Source organism: Triturus cristatus, chromosome 2_2, assembly GCF_964204655.1.
Source record: "Triturus cristatus chromosome 2_2, aTriCri1.1, whole genome shotgun sequence".
NCBI classification, from domain to species: domain Eukaryota; kingdom Metazoa; phylum Chordata; class Amphibia; order Caudata; family Salamandridae; genus Triturus; species Triturus cristatus.
Genome location: NC_140582.1, coordinates 1042197086 through 1042221650, shown reverse-complemented (window position 1 = coordinate 1042221650; position 24565 = coordinate 1042197086). Strand labels below are relative to the sequence as shown.

At 43.0% G+C, this 24565-nt stretch overlaps 1 protein-coding gene across 1 annotated transcript in view; it reads left to right on the top strand.

Moving 5' to 3' along the window:
- GRK4 (G protein-coupled receptor kinase 4) overlaps positions 1-23497 on the top strand; it is a 468205-nt gene extending 444708 nt beyond the window's left edge. The window contains exons 15-17 of the mRNA XM_085642501.1: positions 6812-6943; positions 10969-15592; positions 21089-23497. Coding sequence (XP_085498627.1) covers positions 6812-6943; positions 10969-11016 — 180 coding nt within the window. The 3' untranslated portion in view covers positions 11017-15592; positions 21089-23497. The remainder of the gene's footprint in view (positions 1-6811; positions 6944-10968; positions 15593-21088) is intronic.
- The last annotated feature ends 1068 nt before the right edge of the window (positions 23498-24565 follow it).

The window sequence follows — 24565 nt, the reverse complement described above, 5'->3', positions numbered from 1 at the left end:
AGAAGAGAGGGGCAGAGAGCTGACTGAGAGCTAGAGATCTAGAGGTAGGATCGAAGAGAGGTGAAAAGTTGAGGTCATGAGATGTAAGTGCTGTGGGGCACTGAGGTTTATTGAAAGAGAGGTGTGATGTACAGAGAGAGAAAACAAGGACTGGAGAAAGTGTCCACACTGAACTAGAGGTTAGTTATCACCCTAAATATATTTATTAAAATAAAGCATTAATAGAGTGCACTTTTACGGATTTCAGAGTGTGCACCATCTTACATTGAAGATGACAAAAGAAGCTGTGCTCAATAATTAAGGTATAGTGTGCACAACTTGCCAATTAAAACCAGCACCATACTGTACCTTCTTAATAATTTACAATGCATTGTCAAACATAAAATGTAGAAGGATCTAAACTACAGCCAATAAACGCAGCTGCCAAAGTATTAAGTGCTTATGTTTAATTTACAAACTACGTCCTGATACAAAAGGAATCTGGGAGAAGACAGAATGTTAAGTATACCCTAAAATAGGTGCCTGGTGAATTATCAAAATGCAAACACTTGAGGGTTTGGGGGTCTGATGTTCTGCAGACCAGGGGGGTTGAACAGGGACGCCAATTCTCATTGTTCTTCTATCCATATTGGTACCATGTATGGGGACGAGTTCCCCGGTGTCCTAAAAATGCCAATAAAGTTTGTTGTAAAAAAAAAAATGCAAACACTTATATCGCAAAACACATGTCTTCTAAAAGGTTTGAACTCACAACCTTCAGATTATTAGACCGAAGCTCTGCCTTTTAGGCTAAGAAGGTTCAATGAAGAATTGAAACACAAGTTTTTCAATCGGAGTGCCATGTATTCAAGTTCCCTTCTACAGTGAGAATACAGCACACAAAAACTTCACTTGATGTGCTGCAACAGTTGTGTGAATAAAAACGTTTGCACCGATTCATGGTGCTGTTGGTGCTAGCTGAGGCAGTGGAACACTTGATGAGCTCTTTGAAAACAATGACATGTCCTCCGCTGGGTCTGTTAATTCTGTCCTGTCTTATAACCTTGTGCCTGGGGAATAGGTGTGGTAATGTCGATAGAATCAGCCAGGTTTCTGTGAGGAAGAGCAGTTTCAATGTGTGGTCGTGCAGCAGGTCCCATATTTCAGTAGCGTGTTTATTGAGGGAGGAGTTGAGGAGAAGGCAGAACAGGGAGGGGTGGGGAGAGGTGTGTAGGTGTGCGTGGCCGAGGGAGAGGTGAGTTTTGTGTGCGGTGCATTTGAGGGTGGTGTGAAGGTGTGGGAAGGTGCAGGAAAAGTGTCAGGTGGAACAGGGGAAGGCACCTTCGCAGTCTACTACCGAGGCGTAGCAGCAACACTGGAAGGTGCATTCAAGGTTCAGGGTGAGGAGAGGGAAGCAGAGACGTAGCAGTGATGGGAGTGAAAGCAAGGGGTCTGGCGCTGGGCACGGGAGGGGCGCATACCGGCTGTGCATCCAAGCTGCAGCGGACATGAATTAGGAGCGGGGTCTCTGGAGCAATGGGTTGGGCTAAGTAACTGGCGGGAACCGAGAAGGGAGTGCGGCGTGGGAGAGGAAGCAGGGAAGGTCGCAAATTCAGGACAAGGGCAGGAAGAAGAGCAAAAGAGTGAGAAAAAGGAAGAAGAGGAGTTAAGAGAGCAATTGAGTTTGAAACTCGAAGAGAAGAGCTGAGACTAAAAGAAGCCAAAAGCCGCAAGGATTGAGTGAAAAGGGCAGAGAAAAATGTTAAAGAATGAAAGGCAAAAACACAGAAGATCAGCAAAGAATGAATGAGAAAGAGTGGCAGATGCCCAGCAGATCGGCACAGAATCAGTGTAAAAGTTCAAAAAGCAGCAAAGAAAGATTGCGGAATAATGAAAAAAGCACATGAAAGTGACAGAAAGAGAATGAGAAACGCACAGAAAAGCAGCAAAGAAGGAATAAGAAGGAAGGAGTACTGCATAGTGAAGTAGCCAAGAAATACTGAGAAATGCACATAAAAGTGACAAGTAATGAAAGAATGAGCGATGAACAGAAAACAGCAAGGAACGGGCGAGAAGTGTTCAAACAAGCAAATGGTGCGCGCGAAAGTGATCGCGAGCAAGAATTTCGGCCGCGACAGGGAGTTGTGTGCGCGTGCAGAAAGTAAATAAACGCACTCGCTTGGCCGACCGAGAGGAAAGCCATATGGCGCCTCTGCTCGTGCCTGTGCACGTGAACGCAGGCAGAATGCCAGTCAAAAGTGTGCGGTCGCACTTTTAAAAGCCCTAACTAAATGTCTCGCCGAGCAGCGCATGTGCTGGCTCAGGCGAGACCTAAAAATGAATTAAAACAAAATAGAACTCTAGGAGTTTGCATTCACGACAAAAGTGAGGCACTCCTGAATGTTATCATGTTGGAATAGGACTTGTGAAATTTACAGCCTTTCCTGAGGAGCTGTAGAAAATGAGCATTGAGATATTAAATCTGGTACGAAACCAGCTGGTTAAAAATGTGAGGTGAGAAATGTGTTTTTAGTCATTTGAGGCATAATGTCGTTTTTAAAGAGGCAAAAATAAGTTACAGAGAGAGACATCTGCATGAGCACATCAGTTTACTCACATTGCTATCTTCTCACTTCACAGCTCCACATTTAAAAAAAGTAACATTCTGATAGATCAGCTTTCTGCGCAACAGGAGTTAGCCGTCTATACGGGGTTTAGAGCTAGGCCAATTTAGAATGTAATAAAAAAAAGAAATTCACTGAAAAAAACCAAAGTTTAATGTGACCCTATAGTTAGGTTAAGTGCTAAGACCTTAACTAATCTTTAAAGAAAAGTTCCGGTCTGGTCTTGGAAGGAATGGGGGATGCCATGTGGGAGCTCAGTCAGATTCTGGAAGCAAACACTGTTATGTCCTTCTTCACTATACAGGAGCGGTATTATGGAAAGCGGCGTGAAAGATTCTAGAAATACTTGCATGTAAGGCAATTTTCCAGTCAGATGTTTGAGCCCTGAGGAAATTATCAATTTATGATAAACGTTTCTGACGGCCATTTAAGAAAATGAAGTATTACAGAGCATCATAGAATTGTATTGGACTGTGGACTCATTTATTAGAGGACGAGAACTTAATGGTTTCAAACCATTTGAGCAAGAACGTTCGATTCGACTGTAGCTGGAAACGAGGGTAATGTTAATAGGAGGCTAGCTTGGGCTGTCCATGAATTTAAAATGGTCATTTGTGGCTACATGGCTATAATTTAGTTATTGGGTCGGAGACTACCTCAGCTGTGGAAAATTGGAGTAAGAAGCTGAGATATCGAATACATAGAGAAGAACGTTTTTATAACTGAATAGGGCACATTTAGGAAGTTGAAACACATGAAGGAAGAAACATGACAAACGAGAGTTGACTGGTAAGCAACCAAAGAGCAATTTATTATTAAATGAAATACACCAGAGTTTAAAGCCTTCTCGCACACTTTTAACCGTAATAAAACTTGTAGAAAAGCTGGGGGTCCAATGGAAACAGGCATTGGCTGCACGCGCGCCTCGCGCACAAAGTTAAAAAAATATATAAAAACAATCTGCGAGACACGCTCTGTGGTGGGGGAGGGGGGGGCATTGAAGTGAGGCGCACGCGCTTGACTGAGCGAAAGGAAAGCCATATGGCGCCTCTGCTCGTTCCTGTGCACATGAACGCAGGCAGAATGCCAGCAAAAAGCGAGCAGTCGCACTTTTAAAAGTCCCGTTTACTGAATGTCTCGCTTAAGACAGTGCATGCACTGGCTCAGGCGAGACCTAAACAGCGCTACTCTGTCTGCTCCACTAAACCAAAGATAGTTTCTTCACTCAAGCTCGGGGAGGACCTGTTACTCCTCTAGGGATACTCCTCATTTGGGTAAAGCCAAAGTTTCACAGGCGGGCCCTCTGCTGTCACCCACACTCTACTTTTATACGATATAGTCCCATAATGTAATACTGCCAGCCCTCCGTAGCTTCTCAGCATTACGACAACAAACAAGTAACCTTCTGCAGTGTGATTTCCATTTACCACACTTCTAAATTCCATTCCCGGGATTCCCAGGTATCTCTGTACCTGTGCTTCGAGACAACATAAAACGCGGCACTAACTCTTGTTGTTAAACCTATAGTCAATTTGTCATAACAATAGTCAATAATCAATGATCAATAATCACCAAACTAATCGATAATAACCATCACTCTGCTACCAGAAAAACTGTTCCAGCGAAAGGCCAGGATAAACTTTTCACACATCAACGTATCATTCACAATGGGCCCATATACACATTCAAATTTCCTGACTGTTTCGCTGGGGGTCTTTTGATCTGAAATAGTCAATGCCTAACTAATCTTCACAGATCAACACTCTTCCTTTGGTCAGTGGACCATTAGTCGAGTAGTTGATGGTGATATTAACAAATTCATTAATTTATCTTACAACTTTTCAATAAAATGATCACAGACTCCAAGTAAGATTCAATAGATTTTATCTAATAATTCAATCCAAATGAATGCTTATTTGTACAGACTCACACTGCAAACTCCGTCAACTTTCATGGGAGAGAAAATTTATTTGACAAATAACATTCAAATACACAAATGTATTCAACAATCCCAACGCATTAGGAGTGATAGGTGAAGAGACAAAAGACACAATAATTCATATTTTCAAAGACTCTGCAAAAGTTTAAGATAAAGGAATAATTACCTAAGTAAGAAACGGGAAACCCAACCCCAAAAGGATTGGTGGAGGGCGCCTGTTTTAAGAGTCAGGAGACAAAGACTATAGGACAGGTGCAGGATAGGATTATACTTACTACACTTCTCTAAGACCCGACGCACCGGAGCGCATCCCTCTCTTACACTCTCTCCCTCCTCGATATTCTTCCGCAAATCTTCAATCTATTTAAGCAGTCTGTTCTTCCCAGTAGCAGTTCTCGCCCACTCCTCACTCAGCATCGACATCTCTTCGTAGCAGCTCTCTCTATCTTAATTTTAAGTCACTCAAATTATACCCTTTAATTTGCATGTCCCACCCTCAAAGGTTGCAAATGTCTGTGAATCCTGAACTGTGATTGGGCCGGGGCAGGGGAGTTGTCATCACCTCATGCGGTCATCCCAAAATTCTTAACTAATCTTTGTTTAGTAAACCCTTCCCACTTAATTTATTAAATTCACATGACACTTCCTTTCACATACATTTCACAAAATAGATAGATACAATTTTTATATAATTTCTTCCGCTGAGGAGCTTTTCCCAAACACACCTCCTTGGTTCTTGGCAGCCGGTCAATGTTCCGGTTAGCAGGTCATTTCCAAGATCTTAGTGCGCAGACTCAACTTGCGTTACGTTTCACCCGCCATCTTTCTTCTGGCTTAGCACATCAGGCCCAAAATGTTTACTATTGACGAAAGAATCATAAACAGATGTTAGTTTCTCAGATATGTTATTATCACTGTTTACCTCCCCCTTCTACTCTAGCCCATGTTATTTTCTTCTTTGTTTAGCAAAGCGTTAGTAGTGAAAAACTTCATTTAAAATCCAGGCAAGCATATGCCGGGCATGGGGTACTTCAAAACCTACAGTTAGCAACCCCTCCCGCACGCGCAAGACTTTTCCTCTTCACATGGGTTAACCATGTGGTTATTTACGGAGGACAGTTTTGCACATGCGCAAAGCGATTCTCGGTTTCAAGCGGGATTTCAGTTACGTACCACATTATTCTTTGTTATTTAAGCAAGCGGAAATCCTTTTTCCCTGGGTATGAATGTTGTGTGTATGTTAATTTTCTTTCGAGTCACTAATCCTACTTGTTAGTACTTGTTAACGAGAGGTTGATTCAAGCAAGTTTCTTTTCTTTGAATCCTTGCTCCATCACAGTTTCTGTGGGTAAAAGGGGAAGTAACAAAAACTTGTGAGGAGATTGTAAAAAAAGAAAAGGCAATACAGGGACGGAATTACTGTGGAGAGCAAGGAGAACAGGACCTAATAATAAAGGAGCGAAACAGAGAAAAGGGCTTGCTGAGGCCAAAGTGTGCTCGGACTCAAGTACCTAATCGGCAGGGCCGAAAGGCATGCTGAGGTCAACCATGAAATTACTGTAGACTTTCCTTTTCCATTAAATTACTGTAGACTTTTCTTTTCCATTTGTATTGAATTAGACCCAGGTACAGACTCTTGCAGCTTCAGTGTTGTTTGTTACCTGGGGATTCAGAATTTAAGAAATTGGAGTTTAAAGGGGCGTGTTGCTTCCCCCTACTTACTTATTGTTATAGTTTTATAACAAAAGCAATAACATGTTGGCAATTACTAAAAAGGATTTCCTCTTTATTGAAAGGCCGGGTTATTCAACATGATAGGCTCAAGCTACACGTCTTTGTGTATGTTCTGTTGTTTGTGTGGTGTTTTGCAGTGACATTTGTCCTAATTATGAATATGTTCAACTTCTAGTCAGACAAAGAAGCTGAGGCATAGTGAAATAAAATTATGTGCTGAAAATCATACAAAATAATCAAGTGCTTAAAAAGGATTAAAACCCAGGTCTACAGTTTCCACAGTTAACTACAAGTTTACATCTTTCTTTTTAAAGTCTGATATCTTTATCATCCTTTTTTGTAAGTTCAATATCTCTTCCCTTTACAGGGTATTTGGTAGAACACATTTATAGTCATTGTAAGAAAATGTTTAGGGATCCCTTTTAAATAATGCACCCAATGGTTACATTTTTAGATAAGAGGTTCTCATGAGACAGCCTAGATCAAACGTAATAAGTATTTTCTTTTTTCCTCCTTGTGTTCCTGTTACATGCAGATGATTGAAACCGACTGTTTCCAAGACATAAATATTTATGAAACCGATGGCTGCTTGGCACCAGATCTAGATGTGAGCAAACCTATCCTACGGCCAAAGAGAGGCTTCTTTCACAGACTATTCCGAAGAGGGGTAAGATCACTCATGGTTTTCGTCACAGTTATCAGATATAGACCATAAATGCTGGGATATTATTGTGTTTCTGTGTTTTTGGACTGCCTCTGTAAAATGGCTTTGTTTTTCATTTATATCTCGTGTATATTTTTGTTAGTGCATCTAAGTAAATGAGACGCTTTTGTAAAAAGTAATGTCTTCACAGTGTCAATAGTGGCGCAATAGACTTGTAGGAGAATTGCTGTGATGCTCTTATTATCACCACATTTCCCGGATAGGGACTGTTCAAATGGACCCATGTCAAATAGAATTTCACAATATTTCTAAGGGAACTCGAATATTTGGGATGACTCTATTGCATAACATAGCTAGAGAGTCTTGACATTGAATTCTCCGCATTAGAGAGCATGTAACATGCACAGGCACCGATCGGCTTTTCAGTGTGTGGAGCAAGCAATGTGAGTTCTTGCCTCTACGATTCCTATGGTCATGTTGATCTCATACACTGCATATAAGGATAAGCTCATGTTGTGGATGTTATGTAAAAATATATGTAACTAGTTTAGGTGAGCTGACACCTCTGCTCAAGGACTGTATTATTTATTCAGTCAAGCTTTAGAAGCTGTTATTATCAGTTTTGAAATGTTGGGTAATTTCATCTGCTAAATTGCTATAGGATCAGAGGTGTTGCTTCTCATGAAGGAGGTGCCTAAAACATTAGAATATGCCACTTTGCTTCAATCACAGATATTACCACTTTCTGAGCAAATTTCAGGATCAAAGCCAGGCCACCACTTCATTGTCAGAACTGAGGGATACACTTGCATTTTTATACTCCTCCCTTCTGCCCTCATTCCCCCTGTCTCCACTTTTCCTCTTCTTTGCTCCTTCTTCCTACTCTCAGCTAATCCCTCTTCCCTTTCCACCCAACTCCTTTACCCCTTAGCTCCCACTAATGCTATTCCCTTCCCAAGTCTCGCCTTCTCCCTGTTCTTGTACCTACTCCTACTCTACTCCCCCCCATTTCTCCCCTCACTCTCCTCATTTACCAATTACAGTTTTATGCAAGACCTTGTGGTGCATTTATTGTTTACCAATTACCAGTTTTTGTAAGATCTTATGTCACATTTATTGTCCACATGTAAAGCGCATCTATACCATGGGTGTCCATGCTCTATATAAATCTGCAAAATAAATAAATACTGGCCAAGGCAGAGGAATGTGGAGGGGAAGCCAGTGTGGAGTTATGGCCAGAGCTGCCAACTTTAAATCGGGGGAACCAGGTTCGAGTTGCGGCATAAGACTATGATTCTGGGCAAATCACAATCTCCCCATGCCTAAAAAAATGTGTCCTTGTGTAATGTAACTGGTGCTCAGGAAAATCACTGCAAGACCTTCACTTCAACTTCACGCTACATAAAATTGTAAAAAAGAATGCAGTGTAATTCACTTTGACTAGCCAGAGCAGTAGAAATACCAAACATGTTTTCGCGCCTGGCTGTAGCTCCATCATGTTGCATGTATACCAAGTCACCAAAATGTTAAATAAGTGTTTCTCCCTATAGCGGGTCAACATTTTTGTTGCAAAAGAATGAAAAGACCATGGAGGGCTCGCTTAAATAATTGTATCATTGCTTCATCCTCTATGCTGGTCTCCTAGATTGCAAGCTAAACCAGTTGTAAGTGGTATGAAAACAAGCATGCATTGCTTGCAGATCTGAAAAAACAAGATGATGTCTTGATAGCCACGGTCCTTCTCTGGATTCCCATGTAGGGTCATATTTGTCGCAGACTGACTTATTGAGTGTGTGAAAGTTTTAACGACGTCTCACGTTCTATGACCATGGAAAAATCATGTGTTTCCTTTCATTAAGAGATTTGTGATATTCTGACAATCTCCTTTTGTATCCATATGTCCCAAAGTTTGGATTTTCCTGCTTCTGGCTCTACAATAGAGTATGGATACTTTAATAATCCTCTTGGAAGCACAGTGTTTTAAGAATATAAAGCCAAAGTAGTGGTGATCCGCACACAGATACCACTCACTCAGAGAAGAGCTTTGTACAAGTGTTTCCACTCACCCATTCTTATTCTTTTCACAATCTTCATGCTAGTTAGTGCACGTAAAATTTGGACCGTTGCCTTCAAGTGGATTTTTTTGCTGCATTTTAGATTTATGACAGCTTTTATTCCATAGTGCTTGGTGTTGTGTGAAATGAAAGAAAACCAAATGAAGAAATATCTCAACGTAAACTAAAAATCAATAAAAGGAATATAAAATGCTTTTTTCACACAGTAATGAAGAAAAAATAAATTACATTAAAAATAAATCAATGTTGTTATTTTTAAAAATGGCAGTGTGGAATAAATTAAAAAGGGTAGGACTTGAATAGCGGTTCATGGTAAGAGATATAGTTCCAGTTAATTTTAGGTTTAAAGGCAAGAAGGGATATGTAGAGGATGTCAATTTCAGGGGATATATATAGCAATAATACATTTGTGATCTTCGAGGAAGGAATATGGATGGACCAGTTTTTGCAATATGCCAAAGTAGAAAACATAGTAAGGGGTCTATGGAAGATGTTTTCAAATGTCCCAGAGCTCACATATACGCTCCAAGCAAAATAACGATAGCAGGGGGAAAAACTAATAACCAATATGTATAAATCTTTAGAAGGGTTTGAAAGTGGAGCATGGACACATGTAACAGAAGAGGGTGGACAAACCAAGCGAGTACATTACAGATTGTGAATGGAGACGAGCATGTGCACAAACTGGTGGTATTTCCACGAATGCTCATTTCAAGCGAACTCAGTTTCACTAAGTTCACAGGGCATACCTTAAACTGCTGAAACTGTTATATGGTTCCTACTAATCTAGTAGGGCTGTGTATTTAGAACAACACAGTTTCATAATAAAGAGACTGATCCTTCATATGCAATCAGTAAATGTTGGTCTGTTTGGCTAGCTCACAGTAACACATTTAAACTCCTAAACCAGCAGAGTTATAAATGTTGTGAGTAACTGAGAATATGACCCTTAGATTCCCAAGGAAATTGTAGTAACAGATCTAACAATTTCATTTGTCACTCTTGCATGCTCAAAGTGTCACAAAGAAAAGATACAATATTACATTTTCAAACTTTATTGAAAAGCTCTAATCTGTGCAATGAAAGCATGAATTGCGATTGTAAGAAAGATGAGATACATTGTTGTAATTAGCATTATTAGATTAGTGAAAAATACAAACAATTCAATCATGTTATTGTTCATGTCCTTGCTAATGTTAATCCTATCTATTTTTTGTTTCTACCCAATATCTATCCATCTGCACAGTCTGTTGGAATGACCTTACCCCATACCTTGATAGTGTATGTCAGGAACCCAGTCTCAGTGCATCCACGGATGCACCTCCGAGTGTACAGCTATTTTCCTTCTCAGGATGAACGTCGGTGACAGCGAGACTGCATAATAGGCAGCGTTTACTTGATGACTTCTAAAGAAATGCACCTCTTACCAACTTCAGCATGGACACAGTTGAAATAACTGTATAGACTCCCACACACAGCTGTTTATTGGCATCCACAAACTCGCAGAAAAAAGAAATGTGCATTTGTACAGGGGATTCCATTTATCTTGTGGAAAGTTATCCACAGTAGGACATTTTTCACAGTTGTAATAGAATACTGTTGGGATTGTTGCACAACCATCCTAGGAATGCGCATGGAAACCTGCCCCTTGTGCAGGTTTCCATGAGAATTTCTGGGAATGTTTGGGGATACCAGAAAATAGTAAATCTGCACAAGCACATTGATGTAAATTTACAAGTGTAAATGTATTACTTTCATTGTGAATCAAGCCCATTCTGTTTAAATACTGTGGACAGTGAGAAAAGGCAATGATGTCAGATGATTGATAAATATACCCAAACAACAAAATCGTTGTGTGTGTAAATATATATATATAAATATAAACATTTACTTGTTGTCACTGTACTTTAGCATTTAGCTAACAGTTTATTCTGATTCTATCTGGTTTCTTAGGTATGCTTCAAATCTCGTTACAGCGACGACGAAGAGGAGCTGCCCTGAATATAAACCACTGTACTATTATGAAACAAATCAAACTGGCAAATGGATGAACTTTGAATGTTTTATTTGTATCTATGAACTGTTACAATGTTAAAAAAAATATTCTGTATGAGTTTACAGATTTTGTACATTTGTACTTGAATTCTGGTCAGATGTATATTTTCACTACAGCTGTACTGAACAAAAAGCCATAGTACCACTTGAGTGTGTGTCTTTATATAAATATGTATATGGATTAACGTAAAAACACACACATACTCACACACAAATATATGTATGCAAATATAAATATATATATAAATATGACTGAAACTATTTAAAATGTTTTTATGCACAGTATCCTATCTGTGATGTGTATTTTTTTCCTTCAGAGGACAGCGTTTATATAGGTCACTGGCTTATTCTGAGGGGCTAATACTTTCTATATAAATAGCAATCTTTGTATATTCGAGCATGAGAAAAATGCACTGTCCCTGAGCTCAGCTCAGACGCAATGTACTCAGCAAGAAGTTAGGAAGTTACATGTTACGGCTGTGGGAGGGACTGCGGAAGTTTATTATGTGCACTGTGTGGCTAACTGTAGGTAAACGTGGGGTTTATTTGTGATTTGCATCTTCCATGCTGTCCTTGGTTGTGTATACCGTCCATGTTGCCTTTTTCTTTAAAAACAAATGCCACCTCAGCCACATGCCTTTGTTCTTGTTTTAGAGAGGCTTTTATTTATGGACCACATAGTTGTACATGCATTTCTGCTCAATGTATTTGCTGATACATTACAACATGTGCATGTCTCAAGTATATGTCTGTCTCTGCTACCTGGCTTTATCTCTGCTCTGCTATACTTGTATTTCAGAGTCATGCTCAACCCCAAAAATGTATTTGTTACATTTTCACAGCCATTCAGAGCTTGGTGCCTAAGACTGTACTGTGGTGTGCTTCTCTGGCAAACCATCTGATTTCTGAAGTGATCCGAAATTTAGGAAGTGTGCGTGGTTTGCCAGAGGCTATTGTAATGTAGACCATTGGCAAACAAGAAAGAAAACACAGAAGCTCGAGAGAATCCAATACTGGGTAGCTGCACTCTGACTGAATAAAATAAAATGGCCGACATCCGGTGAGCTTCTCCACTGACTACTTGACGAACAAAGTTTCAAGTTTAAAGACCTAGGTACTATATAAAGTCCCTGTGACACAAGCATGGACATACCGCACTCTCTTGGGCCCCGCTACAGGCTAGGTTATAGCCTCATGTCTGGCAGTGCCAGACATGCCAACCAAGCCTTTCCAAAGTATGACACAAAAGGGCAAACCCATCAATGTGCTAGACTTCTGAAAGGACTTGAAGTCCCACCCAAGAGCTTTGCTGCCTTCAAGTGGCCTTGAAAACACTTCTTTTGTCATTGCCTTCCACCAACTCCGGAATGCCTCGAGCCTTTCAAGAAAGGTCCAGTCTCCATGCTCTAACCGAAGGGATGTTCCAGAAATGCAACTGTGGACTCAACATGTCAAGGGGCGCCCGTACCAATTTGATGCAACTGATAATTCTGGTGCTGCTAAGAAAGAGCAAAAGGACATGGCGACATAGTAAACATAGATAAATAAAAACACAAGTTGAAGCAGGAGCGGTGTCTGTAACATGGCTTTCTCCATCATTATGGCACACTTCACACTTGCAAAAGTGTATTTGGAGGAATTGTATTTTAAGCTTGAGTTTTGTCCCTGAAAAAGCAAGATCTTAAGCGGAACGGCAGGAACTTTTGTACACAAAAGACCCTCTTTTCAATGGTTTATTGTTGGGAAGATCTGCGTAACCTGATTTTTATGACCTCAAAGGGCACTTACATTTAACCAGTGAGTGTGGCTATAAGTATAGTGCACACGCAGGAAAGAAAATTAATAGCATTTTCTTTTTAGCGATTATGCATTTTTCTTTCCCATTGCTTTGTCTTTCTTCTATCGAATAGTTTAATGTTCAGGCTGATTGAAAGGGTTGTTCGTTGTTTTCATTGTTCACTAACTGATTGTTCATTTGTTTTGTGTTTTTTATCTCCCTTGATCTAAAATACAATGCCCCATGTTTCCATTGGAGTAATTTGCCAGGAAACGAGAAACCTAGTTCCTTCTCTTATGATGCTCTAATTGGGACAGGTCAATAAAGTACTAAATGATGGAAGTCAGTATGGCAGCAAGTGCTCATTCTGCTGAGCTCAGTGTATTTGAGAGACAGCAGAGGAAACAAAAGAAGTGCAAATGCAAATCATGTGTTAAAATAAGGACAGTGGATTATGGGTCTGTTGTGCTGTTCGATATGGTGGGAATTGGATAGACCGACATTGTATATGTTTAGGAGTTACATGGCATGTCATTGTATTACAGAAGCGCCCTTATAAAAGCTACTATCGTCGCCATGTCCCAAACGTAGTTTTTCACTGCTAGACCTTCCGCTAATGCATGTTATCACCAGATTTACAAAGTGGCTTCATGTCTCTCTTGCTATCAGTCACCACCTTAGTTAGTCCACTGGCTCAATCATCCACAACAATATAAGTCACTTTGTGCGAAGGGGAGTGGATGCAAGCCCTGCCACAGCTGTGAAAGTGACCCTGCCCGTATCAATATATCCACAGGAGGTGCACCACATTTTTTGTGACATTCAGCAGTAAATTGCAGGCTCTACTTTCCATGGGTGTCCCAAAGTAGGAAACCACCCATAGCTGAGGGTGCATACTGCCTCCCCATAATACTCTATGAGGAGACTGATTGTTGGTGGTAGCTGTCTGTGTAGAGGGGAACAGACCTCTTTACTTGCACCACTACAGAGAAGGCAGCCTATCAGCCCACCTGGTGTAAAATATGTGCAAGTACTGTTTGCTCTGTGTGTGTGTGGCCTGCTGCTTGTACGTTTTGTGTTAGGGAGTTTAGATGAAGACACCAAACCTTCAGGCCACATGGGGACAGTGCTTCCATAAGGCAATGTAAAGCAGCTGCTTTAAGCTGTCACCTGGAGGAACCCGTAAACTACTGGAAAAATACCTATTTTGCCTGAAGCGATGTAACCAGTCACATCGTTCCTTCGGCCCAGCTTTTCTGTATTATACCACCTTACCACGTGAGAGATATAATTGTGCCTGAAGTTTTATCTCGCCTCTGAAACTTGCGAGCTGGTTTTTGGAGTGTTTTTTTTTTATTGTAACTGCTGAAGTTTCCCAATTGTACATAATAATTGGGCAGATTTTGGTAGTGATATAAATGTCATTATTTTTGGAGGAAGGGCTAATCCAGTAATCGTCCTCCAGATCTAGCCTTTTATTCCAGTGGCTGCTGGTGAGGTTTGATAGTTCTGATGCAGAAATACCTGTGTTGGATTGCCTCAAACAAGCTAGTGAGCCTGACTTTCAATAAATAGAGCCAGGCGATTTATTAATCAAAATAAAATTGGAAAAAGCAGTGATCTTTGCAGCAAATTTTCTACAAGCACTGACTACAAATCCAGAGGTCTCAAAGGGGCACTACTTATATACTCCTATACTTTCATAGTGTGAAAACTAAGACTTACCGTACCTAAAGGTTTTGGGGGTTCAGCACAATTTCCCATATAAATGGCTACAGAGCCAAACGTGCAGGTATACAATTTCACATGACCTATAAGTTTTCAATGTGATGCAGCATAGGGTGTTTCATTAGCACTATGCCGGAGTGAACTTTTTGTTACTCTGACCTTATTTAGAGTAATTTTGATAATTTTGCATTATTCTTGTCACGCAAAATTCCCACATTTTTGCTTTATGCCACATATGTGTTGTTCGCAATAAAAACTTTGAATGAGCTGTTCACAGTAAACAATTACTGGAAATGCACAGGAACAACGTAAACTGCAGAACGTAACAGGCTGTTGTTCATAGTACTTTTTTGCACTTTTTCTTTGTGCAAAATGCATCCACACATCCACAGTGGATGCGAGGATGCATTTTGGGCTAAAATACGTCACTAAATGCCAATATTGTTTTGTGTGTAATTCCGTGTGATTTTTCAGACATTATGCATAGTCACGCAAAACAAAATGATCAAATTTCATACACTCCTAATTAACACAGTGTTTCAAGAATGTGGATCACAAGACCAATCCCTCAGTTCCCCCCCCAGACGTGGAACTAACTCTGTGCACTAGAACAAGAATTTTAATGAATACCCAGGCTAAGGAGAAATGGGGTAAGGAGAGAGAGAGAGAGAGAGAGAGGCATGCAGTGCCGCATGCTGGTGCTAGGAAAACCTGAAATGGATTTCAGAGGGCCAGCATCTCATGGCTAACTTATGAATATCAAGGTCTCCACTCAAGGGTGAGAGAAAATATTTACTAAAGGGTTCTCAACATGGAATAGACATAAGACATGAGAGCAACAAAGAGCAGGACCTACCCAGTGCAAGCAGGTGGGGTGCTGTGAATAACCTCCATCCTACTACAGACCCCACACAGCAGTCGAAAATGGACTGCACGCACTGCACCAGGAGAAAGGAGGCCTGGACAAGGAGACAAAGTGACAAGAAGGCAACGAGGTAGGAATCACAATTTTGCAGCGTGAATCTTTCTGGATTCACTATGCTGTGCATTATTCCGCGATCTTGTGGTTGGGTCCGGATTCATAGTCTTTTCTTTGTTTTTTTTTTTTTTTTTTTTGTAGCCCAGGTGGGCGTCGACGTCCACCATTTGGTGCACCTCCCGTGACGTCGTCGTGCTTCCTGCGGAAGTCCCACCTTTGGGGCGCCATCTTCAGATTCTTTTTTCCGCCGTTGGGTCTGGATCGACATCGGGAAGCTCCAGAAATTCACTCGGAGGAAGAAGGAAGAAAAGCGAGTTTCATCGATAGAATCAAGAGAAGACATCAGGAATTGAACAGATTTCATCAGGAGCGCTAAGAAAGAGGACCAGCGAGCCTTTTTCTTCGACAGCCCTGGAGAATGCACGCTCAGAGACCATGAGCGAAATGGACAAGACGCCATTCAAGTTCTGCCCAAACTGCCACCACAAGTTCGCGCAGAGAGACCAGCATCCGGTCTGCAACCTCTGCCTACCGGTCGATCACCAGAGTATCGACTGCAACGCCTGCTCAGCCTTCGCGCCGAAGACACTCAGGGTGAGAGAGCGGCAGAGAAGGGCCAACGCCAACATGGACGGCAAGGGGAAGCCCCCGACGCTCTACGCTCTGGGCCTCTCCTCAGACGACGAGGACAACGTCGCCGAGACAGCCGAAAACTTCACGGTCGTAGAGACCGACAAGAAAAAAGAAGACGAGGTAAGAGAATCGTCGAGCGCAAAACAAAAAGTACCTCGACAACACGAGGGTGACTCGAGAAAAACTGAGTCAAAGTCCACGAAGGGAGCCCCGGCGCCGAAAACTTCGACGTCCAAGGGGGGAACTTCGGACAAAAGGCCCAGCGGATCCTTACAAAAGGACTCCCAGGTGCAGAAAGACGCCGAAAGGCAAGGGTCGTCGAAATCATCCCATGAAACGGGCCGATCGACGCAGAAAGAACGTTCGACGTCGACGCAAGTTTCATCGAAAAGGCCCGCGGTCGACGCCGAAAGCATCTCCGAAATGGAGAAAAAGAAGAGGCGGCTCGAGGCCGAAATGGAGAACATCCTTCAAAGGAAGAAGGAGTTCGACGCCAGGATGAAGGAATTCAAGATTCCAACAGTTTCATCGGCGGACGTCGTCGAGGTCGAAGAGGAGTTCGACGCCGAAGGGCTGACAAGGGATCTCGAAGAAGAGGAGGAGCCCTATTATGAGGAAGAAGCCGAGGAAGAAGACCAACAGTCGTTCTTCGAATCGGCGGCATCTACCAGCAACGACGTCGAATGGCACGATCTCGACACCGAAAACCCGGAGGAGCCCGTGGACACGTACCCCTCGAGGCCTTCGCCACCCGACGACATCGGGGTATACAATATGGTGGTGAAGAGCGCAGCACTGGCCTTCGGCGTCAAACTCGACGAGGAGAGGCCGAAAGCCGATTTTCTCGTCGAAACACTGCTCCCCATCCAGACTAGGAGTCAGTTCCTCCCCATGCTACAAAGCGTGATGAACCAGGGGAGAGAAGCCTTCAAGGAGCCTGCCACCTGCCGGTCGATCACACCCAGGACAGAGAAGAAATATAAGCACTCCTCCCTGGACCCACCTTACATCAAGGGTAGCGTCACAGCAGACTCCATCATAGCCTCCACGGCCAGGAGAAGGGCCAACGTTCCAGCAACTTCGGGCCCACCTCCGGATAAAGAGAGCAGGAGGATCGACCTCACAGGCAGAAAGGTCGAGAGGAACGCCGCAATGCACTGGCGCATGGCGAATTCGAATGCACTCCTCAATAGACACCAATACCAACACTGGGATGAGATGGGGGAGCTTGTAAAGCACCTCCCCGAAGAATACCGCCAGAGAGCCTCTCACCTGGTGGATGAAGGAAAGAACATCGCCAACTCCTGTATAAAGACGGCGTTGGATGGGGCAGAGACTTCAGCAAGACTCATGGCCATAGGGGTCACAGAGAGGAGGCATGCATGGCTACGAATCTCGGGATTCAAAGCGGAAGTGCAGAACAACATCCTTGGCACCCCCTTCAACGGAGAGACACTGTTCGGAGCAACGGTGGACGAAAAGCTCACCCAGCTCAAGAAGGAAAACGAGACAGCGAGGTCCATGGGGGCCCTACAGCTGAGGGGAATGAGACGAGGTAATCCCTCGAGGAGACCCTACGGTAGGGGTGCAAGCCAACAAGGGACATCGCACCAGGCGTTCCAACAAGGTCAGCAGGGCGAAGGTCACGGTCAAGGTCAGCAGAAGCAAAGCTGGCAATATCAACCTCGGGGCCAGTCCTTTCGCGGGAGAGGGAACGGACGTGGCCAAAGGAGGAGAGGGGGCGATCAGCCCTCCTCGAAGTGACTCAGCACGCAAGAAGACGCCTACCCTCGTCAAGTCCCCAAGGGTGAGGCGCAGAAAAGTGTCATCAAGGGGAAGAGAAGTTTCAAGAGCCTACGAACATACGTCACCAGTAGGCGGAAGGCTGAGGTTCTACCTTCAGGAGTGGCGGCGCATAACCACAGACAAGTGGATACGGAACATCGTGCAGTACGGATACTGCGTAGACTTGGAGAAAAGACCTCCAAACAGGAAACCGAAAGGAAGACAGAGATCTGCCCAAGAACTGGCAATACTCAGAGAGGAAACGCGGAAACTCCTACAAAAGGGAGCCATAGAGGCAGTGCCGTTCGGGGAACGCAACAAAGGGGTCTACTCAAACTACTTCGTGGTTCCGAAGGTAGACGGAGACCTCAGGCCCATACTGGACCTCCGTTACCTAAACAAGTTCATAAGAACGCAAAGGTTCAAAATGACTTCACTGCAGGAGGTACTGCCACAGATAAGAGAAGGGGACTTCATGGTCACCATAGACCTCAAGGATGCCTACCTTCACATCCCAATAAACAGAAGGCACAAGGGCCTTCTAAGATTCAACATCGAACAGGAACACTACCAGTTCACAACCCTGGCCTTCGGATTAAAATCAGCGCCAAGGGTCTTTACAAAATGCCTGTCGGCGGTAGCGGCACACCTACGAAAGCAGGGCATACACGTATACCCATACTTGGACGACTGGCTGGTCAAGGCAAACTCACGCGGGAAGTGCGAGAGGCACGCAAAACGCGTAACGGACACCCTCAAAAATCTGGGATTTTCCATCCACTGGGGAAAATCATCGCTGGAACCGGAACAGGTAAAGATTTTCCTGGGGGCACAGATCAACTCCCTCAACAGTACAGTAGTGCCCAGCGACAGGAGGACAGATGCCCTACTGAAGGAGACGCAGCTCTACCAGAAGGGGCGAGCTCTGACAGTGAGGGCGGTGAGCAAGATGATGGGGATGATGGCGTCCTGTATCCAGCTGGTGCCGAATGTACGCCTGCACATGAGACCATTCCAGGAATGGCTGCAACAGCAATGGTCACAAGCAAACGGAAGTTGGGAGGATCTAGTGGTTGTTACGCACGCAGTGCAGGAGGAGATAACTTGGTGGAACAGAGACAACATAACAACAGGGAGAAGCCTGACACCACCAAGCCCAACAGTGACCATTACCACGGACGCATCGCAGATGGGATGGGGAGCGCACATGGACAACCTCAGAGTGAGGGGTCTATGGGCTCCGGCAGACGCGGTCCGCCACATCAACTACCTCGAGTTGAAAACGATACTGCTAGCCCTGAAGGCATTCCAGAGACACCTGTGCGGGCAGAGGGTGTTGGTACAGACAGACAACACCACGGCGATGTTCTACATCAACAAACAAGGGGGGACACAGTCGTTTCCCCTCTCATCCCTAGCTCAGGAGATTTGGAGATGGGCCATACCTCTCAGGATAGATCTACTGGCAATTCACCTACCGGGGAAGGACAATGTGGAGGCAGACTGGCTAAGCAGGCAGACCTCAGCATCACACGAGTGGGAGCTCAATGGCCAGGAAACGGAGAAACTCTTCCGGAGATGGGGGACTCCCACAATAGACCTTTTTGCAACACGCCACAATGCAAAATGCCAAAGCTTCGCGTCCAGGCAACCAGATCAGCAATCCAAGGGAAATGCCCTATGGATAAGCTGGTCGAGGACATTTGCCTACGCCTTTCCACCGATACCCCTGTTGCACAGAGTGCTCGACAAGTGCAGAACCAGCAACATGACTCTGATCCTGGTGGCCCCACAGTGGGCGAGGCAGACATGGTTCTCACAGATTCAAGAAATGGCGCAAGGCAATCCGTACAGGTTCGAGAGAAGAAAAGACCTGCTCTCAATGCAAAACGGGGAGGTCCTGCACCCAGAGCCAGAGACCCTCAACCTAGCAGCATGGCTCCTGAAGACCTAGAGTTCGCACACCTAAGGTTACCTCAGAGCACTATGCGAGTGCTACGGGAGGCAAGGAAACCTACTACAAGAAAGTGCTACAGCGCAAAGTGGAAGAGATTCACGGTGTGGTGCAGGAAGAAGGGCCTGCACAACAGAATGACAAGAGACTCAACTGTGCTGAGGTACCTCACACACCTTCTAAAGAGTAACCTCTGCTCGAGCTCCCTAAGGGTGCACCTAGCAGCGATCGTTGCCTACACCAGAGGTGAGAAGGGTGGAAGTTTCTTCAGCTCGCAGGTGGTGAAGAGATTCATGGAGGGAGCCAAAAGAATGGCACCCCCGAAAAGGTTGCCGCCGCCGGCATGGAATTTAAACGTGGTTCTGACGGAGCTCATGAAGGCGCCGTTTGAACCCATTCACAAGGCCAATCTACAAATGTTGACGATGAAGACTGCCTTTCTAGTGGCCATAACCTCACTACGCAGAGTGAGCGAGCTTCAAGCACTAACGCTACAGGAGCCCTACATTCAAATTCACAAGGACAGGGTTGTCCTGAGGACGGACCCACACTTCATGCCCAAGGTAGTGTCGGCGTTTCACATGAATCAGAGTATCCAGATACCGAGTTTCTTCCAAAACCCGACTACAAACGCAGAAAAGGCCCTGCACACCCTCGATGCCAGAAGAGCGGTGATGCACTACATTGAAAGAACCAAGGAACTCAGGAAGTCGAAGCAGCTGTTTGTGTCCTTTGCTACCAGCTTCATGGGTAGACCAGTGACCAAGGGCACCATCGCTAGGTGGATTGCCCTCACTATTCAATTCTGTCACAAACAGGCTGGACAGGAGCTAACGGAGGGGCCACAAGCTCACTCCACAAGGAAAAAAGGGGCCACAGTTGCCTTCCTGGCAAAGACGCCCATCCAAGACATCTGTCTCGCAGCAACTTGGGCATCTGTGCACACGTTCACAAAGCACTACTGCGTGGACATTCAAATGAATAAGGAAGCACAGGTCGGACAGAAGGTGCTACAACACATTTTCAACGACCAGCGATCATCTTCCACCCAGCCACCACAAAAATAGGAAAACCGCTACAAAATCTATGCACAGCATAGTGAATCCAGAAAGATTCACGCTGCAAAACGAAAAGTTTCTTACCTGTCGGTGTAGTTTTGCAGCTTGAAGATCTTTCTGGATTCACTAGCGAACCCACCCACCTCTGCCAGGAAGATGAGGCTGGAGGAAGAGGGGGTGAAATGGATAGGATCAAATAGGTGGATACGTACAGAAATATGGACAAAAGGATTAATCAATCGCCTAGGGTTAAAAAAAAAAAAAAAAAAAACAGGGAAAAAAGAACCCGAAGATGGCGCCCCAAAGGTGGGACTTCCGCAGGAAGCACGACGACGTCACGGGAGGTGCACCAAATGGTGGACGTCGACGCCCACCTGGGCTACAAAAAAAAAAAAAAAAAAAAAACAAAGAAAAGACTACGAATCCGGACCCAACCACAAGATCGCGGAATAATGCACAGCATAGTGAATCCAGAAAGATCTTCAAGCTGCAAAACTACACCGACAGGTAAGAAACTTTTCGTTATTGGGCATGAAACTAGAGGAGCAAAAGGAACAAAGTAAGGTTAAAAAACAACAAAGGTGATCAGTCAGACAAGCGGAATGCAAACTATAGCGAAAAGCACAAAAACAAGATAAGTAGGGTAATATTGAGGTGGGGTTAAAATACTTGGGTACCATTGAGCCAGAAGTCTGCTTGATTGTGTTGGTATTCTAGGGTCTTGGGTTGTGCATCTAAGTCTGGGAAATTTCTTCGAAGGGTGTATTTTCCACTGTCTTGTGCGCCATCTCCTCCAAGTTCCTTATGCCTTAACGTGTAATTAGACTTGACAAGGTGTTCCATATAACCCATGAGGAGATGGAAGAAAATAAATACCCTAGATTCTCCACAAGGAATATATAAAACTCAGTTTAATAGCACTCTGTCTATTTATTTGTTGGTGCCTAGATCCTTTATTCACATGCACACAACTTCTTGTTATGACAGCTATTTCTGTTACTTTACATCAATTAGGATTGTAATACAATATTATTCAACATGATAACATTTATTTTTTCAATTGTAAACATAATGATTCCTTTTATAAAGAGATAAAAAGGAAATTCAGTTAAAAGGTTTACAAAAGAGAGTCAATGTTCTATTTTTCATCCAGCACCATCAATATGACTTAGTGTTTAAGTTGCTATATTGTGGCAAATTAATTAAGCAATTAAAATGTATTTGCCTGGTGTTGTTCTTCCACTTTATATGTATTATTTTATCAATGTCTTTCTATAGAAAATTGCCTCCAGAATGTTTTGGCGTATTTTGGCTTCCTGTATTTATTTAATGGGTCTCCTCAGGATAGATAACTAATAAAAAGGCATTGCAAGCTTAGACTAAAAATAAAACTTAAGTGTGACAACAAATCCTATAGAGTTACTGTTAAAATGGACAGAGAACCCTCAAACGCTTCATCATCAGGAACTGTCCAAATTCAGGGTGTATCTCTGCGTGAATGGGCACAAATGACATTGGGAGCTCTTGGGTAAAGTAGTATGTGGGATTCAGTAATTGCTGTTAATATTTCCTAGTGTTTCCCCCAGATCATTTTAATTATAGGTGCCATTGATGAGGTTAAAAACAAAGAAGGATGTTGAAGTAATATCTATTATTTCTTCATCTTTAGGTCAACATGTGTGGGCCATCAGTTAAGCTCAGAGAGGTGGGTGGCCTTCCTCGCCCTAACCTGATTCATGAGTAATATATTCGTGACCGTGTGAAATGAGTATCATAGAACAATTAAATATACTTGCTGTGTTAAATCACAGAAGGTTCAAGCAGTTCCTAAGTAAACAATTTATAGTCAGTAGTGCTGACATGTTGTTGCTTCTGAATAATATAGCAACAATCAAACATGGTGCATATGCTCTAACCTGTATAATACTCCAAATCATTCTGTGCATGTCCCTTCTAATGGAGCAGAGAAAAACAATATGTTTGAGGTTCACAGAACAAAGGTCTTGTCTCACCCTAAACCCTGGGTAGATAGGCCCTTGGAGTGAGAGAGGAAGTACCACCTATACACTGGAAAATCATAACCATAAAGTGCAGTTCATTTATTTACAAAACTCTGAGAGAATGAAATACGTTTCAGGTTAACCTTAAATATAGGTGTGATCGAAAAGTCGTTCTTACTTTGTCAAGGATGTGTACTGGTCTCTTCACCTAAATACTGCTGTCCTTCCAAAAAGACATCTGAAGCGGCAATCCCCACAATTTGAAATGCTTTACAACATCAGAAAATGTACTCCACAGGAGACTTTTCTGTGTTTGCAGGACTTATGACGTCATGATGTGTGTTTGTGTCACCACTCTACATTAAGTCTGCCTGTGATGATTTATCCTGTGTGCTACTTTGGTCGATTATGACCAAAACAATTCCAAATAACAACCCTGTAATCTTTTCTAAGGCTATGTTTTTTTAAGACTAGGTTTCACCAACCTCCGCAACAATAAAAATAATGTCAATATGTGTGTGTTATTGTGTTGATATTTAAAATCTGTTTCTTCAAAAGTATGGGATAGTGATAACCCTTCCTATGGGTTATGCAACCATTGCCTCATTGTTTACCCTTTATAGTCCATCAGTGACACTGGACCTAATCCTAGAACTTGAGGGCCAAACATCAATGTTAAGAGTTAAATCTTATGATGACCCCCATCCTATTTCTAAATGAGAATGTGTTTTGAACTGTGTAAAGGGTGAGGTATCTGCCTTAAAGAAATGCAAGAACACATTAAGCTTCCTTGATTATAGGATAAGAAAAAGAGGGTGTAGAAAGAGGACAGTGTACCTATAATCTGACCAGGCGGAGCATAACAGCAGAATCACTGTAATTAACAGGAAACCTGTTGTATTCATTACATATGTGGAACCTTAGTTTCCAAGTTCTATTAGGAATGTTATACTGAGGGTTCTGATGTTGTGAGTCTCCTCCTGATGTTGTGTGTCCTAAATGCTCAATTTATTTGCTTCAAAAGACACGCTTTTCTTTGCGAAGCTTAAGTCAAACATCCAACACGTTCCTTAACACTTATTTTAAAACTTGGTTGTGCTACTCCATTATGGCTCCATATACGAAACTGTGCTGAAAATAAATTACATTTGTGAAACCTTTAAATACTTGGGTCATCATCCACTTGAACACGCTGGCCGCTGATAATAATCCAAATAGCATTCTTGTGAAGCGAAAAAGTCCCATCCATGGTGATGAAAGCTTTAAGATCCATAGTGATTTTGTGCAGGCGAATCTGGTGATAAGCACTCTTCAAATTCACTTTTGAATAGTACCTACCACCATTGAGTAATAACAACAACTCATTGATGTTGGGTAAACGGAAATTGTCGTGACAATGTTTTGATTGACACTGAGGAGGTCCACGCAAATCCTTAAAACGGCCACCTGCTTTTTGCATTATCACAATGTGCGATATCCAATTAGATGTCTCCACAGGCTTAATTTTTTCCCCTGTGTTTTAAAGATAATTTTTCATGCTAATTAATTATCTTTAATGCACTGTTATATTTTAGTTCAAGG